Genomic DNA, 14,991 nt, shown 5'->3' on the forward strand with positions numbered 1-14,991 from the left:
ATTGGATGGAGTGCATTTCAAATGAAAACCAACTTCAAATAAGTGTAATTTGTGCTTAAAAGGTTTTAAAAAATGCATTAAGAGTGTACCCTACAAAAATTCAAAAAGGGAATTTCAAGGGCATTACCAATTGATTGCCTAGTGGATTGGTTGAAGAATGATTCAACGACAGCTAACAATTAAACTATTGAACGATAATATAATCAATTGAATTGCTTGTTCTTATGGTCACCTACAAATCATACCGAATAAGTGGAGAGCCACATAGTGTCTAAGAGGGGCAATCCCCCCCTAAAAATTAAATTGGCATTATGGAGGTTTAAACCCATTCTTAAAGAAAATTGAAGAGCCTCAAGTGTTTTTCTTTTAGCGCACCTACTCATTTACTTGCTAATCTTGATTAGTGCACCTTAATCCTAGTATTATTTGATATATTTGAGTCTCAAATTGCAAACCTAATGAGAACTTTGAGTGATTTCCTTTCTTATATCTTGTGTGATGGACCACTCAAGTGGTTGTAGAGGTTGGTTGGAGCCTTGAAACTAAGTGTATAACCATTGAATCACTATAAAATTCTATTTATTTTCCTTGCAATTGCATTGTTAATATTAATTTCAATTAGGATTAAATTTTTGCAAAGACATCAACACCCAATTCACCATCCAAAAGTGCTAACCATCAATTGAAGATATATAAGAGAATTCAACCCCCTCTCCACCTCTTCACCTCTCCCTTCAACCTTTAAGCCTTACCGAAGCCACCCTCCATGGCTTGATATATATTGGAACTTATTTCCATGATTTGTTCACCAAAAAACATATAAAATTAGACCCATTTACGCTTTGAGAACTTGCTATATATACCATCTCAACTTCACAATCAGGGAAATATTGCATATGCAGCAATAAGATATCTAATGAATAGATTTTCTTTATTGGAACAACACAATAACTGACTCTGCGGTTGGAAGATCGATTTTCTTCCTTCATTAAACACAAATTAGAGAACGAGTCCAATCTACAATGACAAATTGCTAGATCATAAACTAATGCAGCAACACAGTCATCCTAGGAGTCACCCTTCTGAGGCGATTGATTGAGTGAAAATTGACATGTCTTGACTGCATCTTCAACTGATAAGAAGATAGATTCCTTGCCTATGAGGTCCACGAATTTGGAAAGCATCATCTTCTCCAACACATTGATTCTGGGGTTTATTATTCCCATCTACAAAAGATACATCCATGTATATACATACGTTAAACCTTTTTAATTAATTAAGATATTTTGAGAATGTAAGCAAAGAGAAAACGTTGCCATGGGGGTTACCTTAATTCCTTTTGCTAAAATGTTTCTTCGGATTTCAACCAGGGTTTCGATGCCTGTCATGTCAATAGTGGTAACTCCTACATACCCCAAGTTATGATCTTGTATTAGCCAAAAGTTCTACGTACAAAAATGAGAAGTCAAATTATTTTATAGTAGGATGCTTATGGACTCCAATTTTACCTCCCAAATCTAGTAAAACATGCTCAATATCTGCTGTTTTGGAGTTCGGATTGCCTTGTTCATCCCTAACCCACCTCATAATCCTGGTTGAAATTCGATCGAATCAAATGAATTATTGTGAGCATTTGTTAAAAAGTGCTAAAAACATATTGGGAACACCTACCTTTCTTTAAGGTAAATGCAATTTGCAAAGTAAATTGGGGAACCCAGTTGAAGAACTATGATGCCCGGGACCCCGCTTGCAGCAGGATATTGCTCTACGTCGCGGTAGAGTGCTGAGTTTGGAATGTTCCCGAGCTTGCAAGTAGCAGGCCTAGCCACATAGAGAAGTGCTCGGACGATTGAAAGGCATACCTGGAACGAAACAAAGTTGGGGATGTTTACATTATTTTCACATTTTATGGAACTAGAGGAGTGGGAAGAAATCCTTACTGAGATCATTAGTCCCATATCCATGGTAATGAAGATGACTCCCAAAAATGCAGCCATGCAAATACAGAAATCAAACTTGTCGACCTTGTAGAGATGATAAACCTCATCGTACTTGATGAGTCCAAGCATGGCTACGGTGATAATGGCAGAGAGAGCTACCTGAGGGGTGTAACGAAAGACAGGAGCCAAGAAGAGGAGAATCAGCATCATACAGAGTGCCATCACTACATTGGCCATTGGTGTCCTAGCCCCGGCATTGAAATTGACAGCAGTTTTTGAAAATGGGCCAGTAGTCAAATAACAAGAAGTGAAAGATCCAACAAGGTTCATCAGACCAAAGGCTATCATCTCTTTGTTTCCATCAGTTTGCTCATTTCTCTTCATGGCAAAGCTCCTTCCTATTGCTATCCCTTCCTGCAACACATGTTTAAATAAAAGTGAAGGCAAAGGAGAAGAAATTACTGAACATGTACTGAGAATCAACATAAACAAAACAGATGTCTGCGAGTAATGCTCTCTTACGGTTGTAGCCAAGATGCCTGTAATCAAGCCCGCTTTTATGGGCGCCATTATATAGGCAGAGTTGAAGTTCAAATTGTAGATGGAAATGGGATTCAATCCTTTCTTCAAAGGACCAACCTGACATATTTTTTACGTTAGCAAGATGACAGTAAAGAGCAAAACCATGAGTAGTGTTATATTTTAGTTGATGGCATGAATCCTTGATGCATCAAAGAAATAATTTACCAAAACATTCCAAAAAAGGAAAAAGAAAACAGTCGAGTCATTTGCAAAAACCCAAAACTAAATTGAAAAAATCATGTTAGCTTGCATCACAGACGAGTCATATTCACAACTTGGAAATGGTTGGTTCGAAAAGGTGTAGCACCTCTCAAAGTGAAAACCATGTGATGGATGCATGGCATCGCTCTAGGGACGTTCTGTTTGCCTACGTTTTTAAAAATAATTTTCAATTATTTTAAGATAAAATTCTATTTTTATTTTTCATGAAATTTTTATATATTTATGCATGATGTAAAAAATTTCAAAATATTTTTTATCTTTTCAACTATTATTAAAAAAGCGAACAAATTCTAATAAAATCATTTTTTTTATGTCAAATATGTTTTCTAAGTTGTAAATGAGGTTTTTTTTGTTAAAACTATTTTGTATTTTCAAGAACAATTATCAAATAGCACTTTAAGGGTGTGTTTAGGAATGTTTTATTAAAAAATAATTATTTAATATTTTTTAAAACAAAAATCTATTTATAAATATTTTTAAATGGTGTTTAACTTTTCTTTTATTACTTAGTTATTTTTTTTTATTAAATAAAAAAACCAAAATAATTTTTTGAAATAACTAAAACACAACCTCAACAAATTCAACAAATTCTCACCATATTAATACTTAATAATTAACAATAATAAAATAATAAAAAACAATTTAATATTAATGTTATTAAATTATATTTAAAATTAAGTTAAATTAAATATAAAACAAATAAACAAACATCACCTCAATTTGTTTTCTCCATTTCTAAATATTTTTAAAATAATTTTTATTTATAATATATTATTTTAATTATTCTTTATATTTATGTAATTAATTTTTAAAATAATAGCATAAAATAAGTGAAAATAAATAAATAATTCGACAATAATTAAAATATGTTCTAAAAAACTTGTCACTTTCATTTTTTTCTAAAAACCAAAAGAAGAAAATCATTTTTGAAAACAATTCCACACATGGCCTAAGTTTTCGGTCACATGCTGCGATGCAAATGTTCGGCCACATATATATTTGGTACCCAACACAATCATGAATTTTCGTGGCGTGTTGAATTAACAATTTGTTTGGTATTAGGTAATTGTGTGAATAGGTCATCATAGCAAATAGGGAACTAATGCAAAACGCAAGTTTCTACCATGTGATGATTTTTATTTTATTTTTTATAATTTAATTTAATTTATAGAAATTAGAGTAAAAAATTTTAAAAAATGTTTTTAATATTTTTAATACTTGAAAAATTTTATTATTAAAGTGTTAAAAATATTAAAATCTGAGCTCACAAAATGACTTCAAATATGAATCGTTGACCCATTGAACCTAGAGTAACCGATAATAACGGCGGAACCAATTTTTAAAAATTTGGCATAACGGATAAAACTGGCGGGTGGATAACCATGGCCGAAACCCTAAGGCGATGGTGACGGTCACACGCTCCTTTATCCATGGTATCTGACCCATAATACGAGAAAACAACACTTACAGTGTGGATTCCGTGTTTATCCCCGTCAGCGAAATAGGCAATGATGCACCCGATTACCACTGTCACCATTGGAGCCACTGCTGACACCCAAAATAGCTGTGGTTTCTTCTTCCTCTGAAAATATATGGTAGAAATTATTATTATTTTTTTTCTTATTTTGATTCTACAGTACCAACTTGACCCGTTGGTTCTTGCATGTGTCTTCTCTGCTCATTTTTGTAGACAAAATAATGGAGATTAAGAGAGAAAGGTTACCAGTTGTACTGTGAAGAGGAGGAAAGAAAAGAAGATTATGCCTAATAGCGCACTCTCCCATCTCCACTGCAGAAAGTTGTGAAAATGGAAAGCCATTATTGTTGATCAACAACCAATATAAAGTTAAAAGTGCAGTTTGAATTGATATGCCAAAACCTCCCAATGATCTTCAAATGGAATGATTTCATTTAAAAGAAAAAGAGAGGTGTCTGTGATATGGAATTGGAATTGAAACCTGGTGTCTAAACTTGAAGACGGCTTTCAGAACGGAGACGACATTAGTTTTAGTAGTGAATTGCTTCAATCCAAGAAAACCCTTGAGCTGTTGGAGACTGATGATGGTTGCTGTGCCTCCCATGAAGCCGGTGATGGTGGAATGCGATAAGAAATCCACGAAAATCCCCAGTCTGCACAGCCAATACCATTATGTTTCTTCCTATATATTTGGATCCAGGAAACAAACGATTAATGAATATCGATCATCTTACCTTAGAACACCTAAGATTGTCTGTAAGATCCCAGTGCAGAACGCGGTCGTGAAGACCAAATTAAGATACAATGTTGGATCCTCATCCGGGGACACTTTTTCTTTAATGGTAGAAGCTATAAGCAAGGACGACGCAGCTATGGTTCCCACTGCAAGATACTTGGAGGTCCCAAACACAGCGTACACAAAAGGCGGGATAAAACTCGAATCTGAAAACGAACATGAATAAATACAAAACTAAAAACAAATCCGAAATTATCAACGATCGATATATCCATGAATCTTACTTACACAGGCCAATGATGGGAGGAATCTCAGCGAGCTTAGCGTAACTGATCCCCTGAGGTATGGCGAGGCTGGCGATGGTGATCCCCGCCAGAAAATCATATCTAAAGAATTGGAAATTATATTTGGGTAGCCATTCTAACATGGGAACACAATATTGGAAGATTTTTATGGTTCGACGCTTCGGCGGTTCATTCCGGAACTCCTGGAAAGGATCATCGGCAAAGAAGGTCTCCTTGAGATCAGATCTGAGGACGGTGGCAAAGTTCCGACGGTCGGAGAAATTCACGGTGACTTCAGATTCACGAGAGTTTTCCATGGCTTTGTGATGAGGAAAATCGGAGTGGATTAGTTGGAGGATTACGTGGTTTATATAGAGAAGAATTCAGTGAAGAAAAATTCCAATAATGTTACCTCGATGGATAAACGGATAAACATAGTCAAATAGTAAGTCCTTCATCTTACTTTACTTAAGGGATAAAAGAATCAGTCGTCTCAAAAGCAGCTGCCTGCGATTGCGGCTACTCTCCTTCGTCTCACCATAGAGCTGGAAAGCTGCCGTATCTTCTGCAAGTTTGCATTCAAATATTGCCACGTTGGATCAACCCAAAATGCTATGAATTATTTTTTGTTATAAAAAAATATTATTATTCTTTATTTAATTTAATTTATTTAGTTGTATCCGGTTAATAAAACTTTATTTTTTTTTTGGAAACTTGGATAAATCCAAATAATTATTTTATTTTATTTATTTATTATTTTTATTTTTAAATATTCTGACTCTGCTGCTATATGTAGCTGTCATGATAATATATTTCCACTTGGAAAAGGGTGATGGGCATGCAAATTGCAAAGCAAGAAAACAGATATGAAGTTGTTACACCACTTTTTGTCATGGATGGTTTCACTGTTAGAAACGGTTTCTATTTTAAAAATAAAATAATTTTCTTTTGCATTTAAATATTATTTTTCTTAAAAACAGATAAAACGTGGATACATCTCATATCTCATATTGGGTAACCAACCATGTATAGACTTGAGGCGACATATTATTCGGTATAATAACTACTTCTAATCTTCTTTGATGGAAAGAAGAGAAGAAAAAAAAAATAGCTAGAGATGTACCATAATTCCAAAGGGATAAGGAAATCTTATAAGAACACGTCTACGAGTTAGATCGAAGTATGATTAACCAATAAATCCTTATTTTGTGTGAATCTTATTACCATGGCTAGAGGTACGAAGTTGTACTTTCATTTTATTACTCAGAGACTTTTCTAATATCCACGTTTCACCGAATGCTTTTTTAATTATGGATAAATTAAAAGAAAGATTTGTATATGTATAATATTTTATATCATAAATACCTTTTTTTAATTAAATAATCTACTATTTTATTTGTTTACATGTGAATACGATGAAATTTATAAATATTTGATTCTAAATAAGTTTCAAACATCCTTCATTAATTATCTAATTGAAGTAAGAGCTTATTTTTTTATCACGACAATCCATTACTATTGTTTATTCTTTTTTAATATGTAAATTCAATAATAGATTATTCCCTATTATTGGTTATCATACCATCTCTTACAATTATATGTATATAATAATTATTGAATGATTATCTAAATGTTGACCAAAAAATATTTTTATTATTCCATTAGAACCTCTAATATCTTACGGACAATTTTATTTTCTATCTTTGATCCATCAAAATTTAGTTTAAATTTCCTATTGACAGTAGGAATCCATCTAAGTCATTTTTTAATCACTTGAAGAATACTCTACCTTTCATTCTAAATAATGTGGTGAATTAAACGAATATTTAATTAGAAAGTTAAAGGTAAGTTTCTCAATAATGAGAAAATGGTTGAAATGGTCCTTTTTTGAACATTATCGTATCTCTGAATTCTTATGCTTTGTTGTTGTGCCAGCGAAAGCTTTGATGCCAATAATGTTAGTTCAAAAATACAAAAATAAAACAATCACACATACGGTACACGAGGATTTAACGTGGTTCGACCAACCATGCTTACGTCCATGAATGAGAGAGAATGATTCTACTATACAATAGAGAATATTACAGAAGACAAAACCAAATACAACTATTGGGTTCCTGAAACATCACATGTTTCCCCACTCCTTGTATCCATATCCTACTACGAGCTCTCTCGCTCTACAGAGTACCTCCCGTTCTTCCTCACATATCTATCCACCTCATATAGTTTTTACAAGTCTATCTCCATCTCATAACTTTTTCCCCTCATGACCTAAAATATTTATAGAAATATTTCCAACAACCTTCTTTATTATATAAGGAAGTCTAATATTACAATAATATATCAACCTAGAAATATTCTATATAATATTCTTTACAAAAAGGAATCTATACTAATTAGGAATTTGGGACACTTCCTAACATACTTCACATGATAATGATAATTTTCCCTAGAGGATGATGGAAAATCTTGTAATTAATTTTGTAACTTTTATAGACCATTTCAAGCCAAGATGAAAATTGACCTTCATTTGATAAAAGGGTAAGATAAATGGATTTAATGGGATCGCAAATTCCTCAAATAAAAGGGCATAGATGTTTGCAATTTTATTGGGAAAAGTGGATTTTAATTTACTAATTTGCAAAATTATATATATAAAAAAAAAGAAGCACCAACTTTTATAAATCAGTTTTATATTTGTCTATTTAAAAATATTTTAAAATACATGCATTTTTTTATAAGTCACATATTTATTTCCTGAAATACCCATTTACTTGTCAAGATAATAACACTAATGGACATTTTTGTGTTAAACTAATTAAAATAATAAATTTAAAAATATAAATAAAATTTAAAAACTTTAAAAATATAAATATAAAAATAAAATATTAACGTTCACTTTATATTTATTTGTGATATACTTTTATCAAATTAAAATGATAAATTAATTTTTTTTTTATAATTTTATTTAAAATTAAAAGTAAAAAAGTATTTCCAAAAATAAATATCTAACTTATGAAAAAATGCATGTATTTTAATTTTTTTTTAAATAGATGAATATAAAACTGATATAAAAAGTTGAAGTTCCTTTTTCTATATTTTTTCAAATTAGTGAGTAAAAACTCACTTTTCCCAATTTTAGTTGTTTATTTTTAATGTAAAACATCATTTTCAAATTCAATACAAAAATTATTTGGCTCTAAGGTGCTTCCTCATTCCCCATGTTGTTAATTTATGAGAGAATTACCATCTTGGAAATGCCAAAAAAATTCTAAGTAATATCTACTAGGACATTGACGGACAATTGAGGAAATGGATCGGAGATTCCACTCATTGGAATCCTTATCTATAAAATTATAAAGTTTTGCATCACAATTGATGCAATTTAAATTATTTTTTGTCTAAAAATGAAACAAAAGGCAATATATAAATCCAAAAGTTTGTCCAAAAGTTAATTTTTTCCATAATCTTTTATGCACCATTTTAGCTTAACTCTAATATATTTTATATGATTAATTATTTATTTCCAAATAGATTATAAAATTTGTCTTAAATTATTTTTATATTAATTTTGAGTTCAATTTTATCCTTAAATTTTAAGCCCAGTTAACATTTCAATATTTTGGTACACCAATACATTTTAAATTTTAATTTTATTATTATGTTTTATTTCTATTTTTTATGTTTTATACTATTTTCTTTCTTTTTCTTCTTTCCTTTCCCTCACTCCCTCGTTCTTTTGTCTTCCATACTCTCTCTCATACCCTATGTAAGGAGACATTCCCCTTTTTTTTTTTAATTAACTTTTTCATTTTTTTCATTTTTCTCTCCACTTTATTTTTCTTCCTTCTTCTTCTTCCTCCAACTTACCCACACTTGTAGCCACACTCCACCTCTAGCACGACACCATCTCCCTCTTCTCCCATTTTTCTCCCTTTTTTTTTTCTTTCTCTCCACCCAAACCCACTACACCACACCACCTATCAGCCAATTATCCCACAATCGCCATCAGCTAACCGGCAACACCACGTCCGACAATCGACAACCACCTCTCATTCCCTTCATCTCTCATCTCACCATTTTATCTCTCTTTTACTTTTATTCTTATTCATTTTTATTTTATTTATTTTATTTTGTTTTATTTTCTTACATACTCCACTCGCAACCTTCCTTCCATGTTATCCAAAAAAATGTGTAAGTTTATTTATGCATTTCTTTATTTTATTTTAATTTATTTTTTTCTTATAATTGTTTATGAAATTTGGGGTTGTTATTTAATATGAAATTTGAGTCAATTTGTTGTTGGTGAAATTTGTTAGATTAGTTGTATTTGATATGAGCTTTGTTCATTTAAATTACTTGATTCAAGCATAAGACAGTTGTGGTATATTTGGACTTTTGGGCTTGGTTTTGATAGTGTATTTAGATTTATTTGATCTGGGCCTAGGATGTATTAGAAAAATTAGGTTAATCCAACATAAGGTAATAACTCTAGAGAAGAGGTGAATAGAGTGATGGTATTTTTTTTACAAATTTAAATTATATGAATACAAGAGACAATTATATACAAATATATAATAAAATAATATAAAGACAATTGCATATAAAGTAAAAGAGTAGGGAATAAAGAATGCAAACACAAGATTTTTATATTAATTTGGTGCAACCCAGTCCACGTCCACTCTTCTCTAGTTTCCATCCCAAGCTTGAGGTTCCACTATTTCAAAACTTCCAAACCAAGTTTTCAAGCAATATAATTAGATTATGGTTCTAATCCATCATCTTGGACTTTTGGTTTCAAGAGATATCTCACTCTTGAATAACCCCTTAAGGGATACCCCACACTTGAGAATCCTTAAGTAATACCTCATACTTAGATTATTCTTCTAAAAAAATTACAAATGATTTCACAAAATCTTAGTACAAAACTTTAAACTCAAATGATAAAAGAAAAAACTAGGATTGAAATGTGTACTAATTATATACAAGTTTTAGAACAATGGTGCACTAAAAAACATTATCCTAAGGCTCAAATATATTTAATAAATGTTTAGGAATGTTAAGCTCATGAAATAATGAAGATTGAAACATTTTTATAGTCAAACTAGTTATTGGGGGTTCGTCCAGAGCCTTTTTATAGTCAAACTAGTTATTGGGGGCTTGTCCAGTCGATCTCCGGTTTGATCGATTAATTAGTCATTAGCATTTAATCATTGTTTGAGCCTTTTTATAGTCAAACTAGTTATTGGGGGTTTGTCCAGTCGAGCTCCGGTTTGATCGATTAATTAGTCATTAGCATTTAATCATTGTTTTGAAAATCAACCCAACATTTCCCTTCGAATCCAAGTGAAAGCCCAATTAACCCAACCCTTGCATTTTAATGGTTTTTCGACAAAACCCAAACTTTTTAATAACCTTAGTGGGCTGTCCTTTGAGCCCATTAATTTCACAAATGGCTTGAATAAGTTATGTTAATAAAGGCACCCTTATTCTCATCTATAGCCGATGTGGGATGATTGCTATTTTCAGTTTAAAGAAAAATCAATATATATAACATCCATTTCAGGGATTTGAACCCTAAACTTGAACTAAGCAAAAATTATAAAGCACCACTTGGCTATAACACAATTTGATACTAAGATTGGAAAATAAAAAAATCTATCTATTTCTAAAAAGATTTATAATATTGGATAAAATAATATAATATTTTATGAAATTATAAAATTAGTTAAAATTAAATAATTAAATTTTCTTTCATTTTGAATATATCCACATTTAAATATTATACATATTCCATTTAATAAAGTGTAAAATATTAATATATTTATATTTATATTTGATAATATCAAAGATAAAAAAATAAATATTATTAAAATTTTAATTTATTTATATATATTTTACAAAATTATTATTTTTAATTTTAATAATATATAAATTATAAATTTATGACGTTATCGGTTCAATCAGGGTTCGACTACCAATCCGACCACTAAATTGTGAACCGATAACTTTTTTTATTAAATGATAGGTCAAGTTTTAAAAACATTACATTTAATGTTTGACATGTGATTGTTGAACCTCGATCGATTGAGGTTCAATCTTGACAAGTTGAACAAACATTCTGGAAAAGATAGAGAGAGGTTTTTACACCATTCGACAGGTTGAGCTGAACAAGTCGACTAGTTCCTTATCCAGTTCAACCAGTTGAGTTATTTTTTGCTCAACAACTATCCTTTTCAACTTAAAATCTTTTAAACAAAATTGGAAAGCATTTGACACAAGGTTGTAGTTGAAAACATGAAATCATCCAATTTTAAAGGATTTAAAACAAAATAACTTTTTGATGATTTTGGTGCATAAATAAAAAATGTAATGCATGAAAAACCTAGTGCACCAACAACTTTACAAAGAGATCCTATGAAGCTTAAATCTTGAAAAACACTTCTTTTTTAGGTATTCATTTTCTTATTGATTTCTCTTTAACTTGATTTTGTCTTTGTAACTGCCACTTTGGAAATCTTCTTGTCTAATCATAGTTGAAATGTATTCATTAGTTCTAAATCTTGTTTTGTTATCATCAAAACTGAGATTAATCAAACTTTGGTTTCACAAAGATGGTTGTGGTATATTTGGGCTTTTGGGCTTGGTTTTGATAGTGTAGTTATGTTTATTTGATTTGGGCTTGAGATAGTTGTGGTGTATTTGGGCTTGGTTTTGATGGTATATTTAGGTTTATTTAATTTGGGCATAAGGTAATTGTAGTATATTTGGGCTTTGGTTTGATAGTGTATTTGGGCTTTGATTATATTTTGGTAATTAATTTAGAAATCTTAGACAATGGCCTATAACATGGGGATATTTCTGATGGGTTATGTTTGCTAATTTGAGTTTTTTTTTTTTTTTTTTAATGAAATTGGGAAAAGTGGGATTTGATTCACTAATATGAAAATATATGGACAAAATAACCTTAAATTTTTTTAATTAATATTATCTTCATCTATTTAAAAATAATTTGAAATACATGCATTTTTTAATGAGTCATCTAATTATTTAAATAGGATTAATATTTTTTTTATTTCCTAAAATTTAAGAGGAAATATTGTCAAACAAATCCTATTTAATCATAATTACCAATTTAAAAAGTAATAAGGTTGTTTATTAAATAATAAATAATAAATTTAATAATATATAATTATTTTAATTATGATTAGTTTATTTAATATACAATATTTATTTATTTATTTTTATAGTATATGCCAAAGTACAACCATATTATAAAACATTTTATATACCAAAAACACTTACAACAAATTTTATTCTCTATTATATTAAACAATTATTAATATTATATAATAAATAAAAATTTATTATTGGATTATTTATTATTAAGAATATGAATTTATTTTTAACTTATTAATACTAGAATAAACTTTTTTTTTTCAAATTCTTACTTTATAATGTTTCTAGAGAAAAAAATTCCAAATAATAAAATAATAAAATAATAAAATAAAATAATAATAATATTAACAAATCTAAAAGGATGGAAACATCTATATGGAGGAGTTTAATTGTCAATTGATTTGAATGACATGACAAGTAAAGAAGTATTTTTGGGAATAACGGGATGATTTATTAAAAAATGCATGTATTTCAAATTATTTTTAAATACACAAAGATAATACTAATTTAAAATTTTTGAGATTATCCACTTTTCCCTTTAATAAAAATAATAGTTCAGATAATATTCTTTTTAATAAAAGAAAGTTTTCTTAATGAAAATTTAAAAAAATGTTTTTAATAATAAGTGTCCATATTTGTTTAATAAAAATTGTCAAAAAATTGGTTTAAAGGTTTTTAAATAGAATTGGTTTTTAATAAAATTGTTCAAAAAAATAATTTTCAAATAAATTCTATTTCCTTAATTAAAATGAGATTAAAAGTTATTTTTATAAATATAGGTTATATATATATATATAGTGAGAATAAGATAAGAGTCTTTTTTGTAAATTAAAGTTGTATAAATCATTTTCTTAATAAAATTGGATTGAAAATATTTTTGTAAATAAAGTTTATAAAGAAATTAATTCTTTTATAAATAAAATCAAATAAAAATAATTTTTTTAATAAAGTTGTAAAAATTCATCATTTTTTCAATAAAAGAAATAAAAATATTTTTTATTATGAACAAAGTAAATTTGAAAATTTCAATAAATTCTTTTAAAAATAACAAAGGGTGTTTGGTACAAGAGAATGAATAAGATGTCCATGCTCACTCTCATTTTCATGTTTGGATAACTTTTATAAAGGTAGGAATGAAATAAAAAATAATTCCAGTAGAAATCAAATCTCACTTATAAGTGAGATTTCAATTCATCACAAGTGGATGATATTTTGATTCATTTATCTCATGTGTTATAAAATAGTTTAATATTACTATTTTATCATTGAATTTCATTAATTAAGGTCCGATGTCTCAATCTTCTCTATCTTTCTTTCGAGCTAAGTTATTGCATCTCAAGAGTTTCTTTGGTTGGACCAGATCCTCATGGCCTCCAATATTTTGAGGGATATTCTTTAATTTAGTAACAAAAAACTCTCAAAAAATTATTCTTTTAAAATAAGAAAATTATTTTAAATTATATGCAAGGATATTATTTTCAATTTATTTTTTTTTCATTTCTATTTTTAATATTACAAATATCGGAATGGAAATAGATAATCATTTCAACCTTAGATTCCCAAGTTTATCCAAACAATAGAAATGAAATTATCAAATTCATTCTATTCAATAAAAGATAGGGATGAAAACAAAATATCTTTTCTTATTCCCTATTCTAGCATACGAAACACCCGTTAAGTGTTTTTTTTTTTCTAAATAAATAAATTGAAATCATTAATTTGAAATTATTAATAATAAAATCCTTTGGAATTTCTTTAAAAAAGTAATTTTTAAAATATATATTTTTAAATCAGTTTAATAAATTAATTTACATAATTCTCTTGAACATCCTTATAATATGTTTTTTTTTATTATTTTTCTCTATATTGATTTGTATCCTTAATTTTTGTATATGTGCTTAGAGAGCGTTATGACTTATGACTGTACCTTCCCAAAAGGTAACCTAACATCGAATCTAGATTTGATTTATACAGATATGGTTTTTTTTCAAATAAAGAGTCACACATCATTTTCTTTCTTACTTTATTTTAGCTTTAAAAAAACTAAAATAAATTATGACTCCAACATTTAAAATAAAAATAAAAATAAAAAATAAAAATTTCATGTCGTTCAAGTAGACAAGCATGTGAAAAATACGGATCCATACAAACATTAAAATCACTTTCCAAATATTATAAATTTAATCTCTTACTTGATCAAGCAAAACAAAACAAAATGATATATTTTAATTAATACTCATCTAAAAATCTACTTAATTGCATTGAGAATAAAAACCTCTATATGAAAGCATTAATATTAGTTTTAATTGTTCATATAATTTGTTAGGTTCATTGCTATAGATTTGATCTTTAATTGTCCTTTTAATTTGTTAGGTTCATCATTATAGATTAAATCTATCAATAAAACAAATTAAATAATCTATCTTAAATAAGGATGATAATATAATGATTCGAGATGGAATACCTTCATTTTAACCATCTCATGTTTATTTAAAAAATATAATTAAAATATAAATAAATAAGATTAAGGTACAAAGAATGATATCATAAATAAAAATTATAATTGAAATA

The 14,991-nt window shown here is 28.7% G+C and overlaps 1 protein-coding gene across 2 annotated transcripts; it reads right to left on the reverse strand.

Annotated features, from left to right (window-relative positions):
* Positions 1-881: 881 nt before the first annotated feature.
* LOC117924965 (probable sulfate transporter 3.5) lies at positions 882-5,597 on the reverse strand. Of its 2 annotated transcripts, none has more exons than XM_034843719.1 (11): positions 5,246-5,597; positions 4,956-5,163; positions 4,703-4,874; positions 4,468-4,533; positions 4,213-4,326; positions 2,463-2,579; positions 2,100-2,354; positions 1,672-1,862; positions 1,509-1,591; positions 1,329-1,405; positions 882-1,226 (listed from the first exon to the last, which is right to left on the reverse strand). In XM_034843719.1, exons 1-11 carry the CDS (start codon positions 5,556-5,558, stop codon positions 1,068-1,070), a joined length of 1,755 nt encoding a protein of 584 aa, XP_034699610.1. In that variant the 5' UTR covers positions 5,559-5,597; the 3' UTR covers positions 882-1,067. The 2 variants fall into 2 exon arrangements, with proteins under 2 accessions (XP_034699610.1, XP_034699609.1); XM_034843718.1 differs by having other exon boundaries at positions 1,941-2,354.
* Positions 5,598-14,991: the final 9,394 nt, after the last annotated feature.

This window comes from Vitis riparia, chromosome 11 (assembly GCF_004353265.1).
Source record: "Vitis riparia cultivar Riparia Gloire de Montpellier isolate 1030 chromosome 11, EGFV_Vit.rip_1.0, whole genome shotgun sequence".
NCBI lineage: Eukaryota > Viridiplantae > Streptophyta > Magnoliopsida > Vitales > Vitaceae > Vitis > Vitis riparia.

What these genes read in the sequence shown, in the direction of transcription:
- LOC117924965 (XM_034843718.1), bottom strand. Translation starts at nt 5,558, where the DNA reads ATGGAAAACTCTCGTGAATCTGAAGTCACCGTGAATTTCTCCGACCGT. An exon ending in TCCTCCCATCATTGGCCTGT is followed by an intron (nt 5,164 to 5,245) that starts GTAAGTAAGATT and finishes GTTCGTTTTCAG; the next exon opens with ATTCGAGTTTTATCCCGCCT. An exon ending in TCCTCTTCACAGTACAACTG is followed by an intron (nt 4,327 to 4,467) that starts GTAACCTTTCTC and finishes ATATATTTTCAG; the next exon opens with AGGAAGAAGAAACCACAGCT.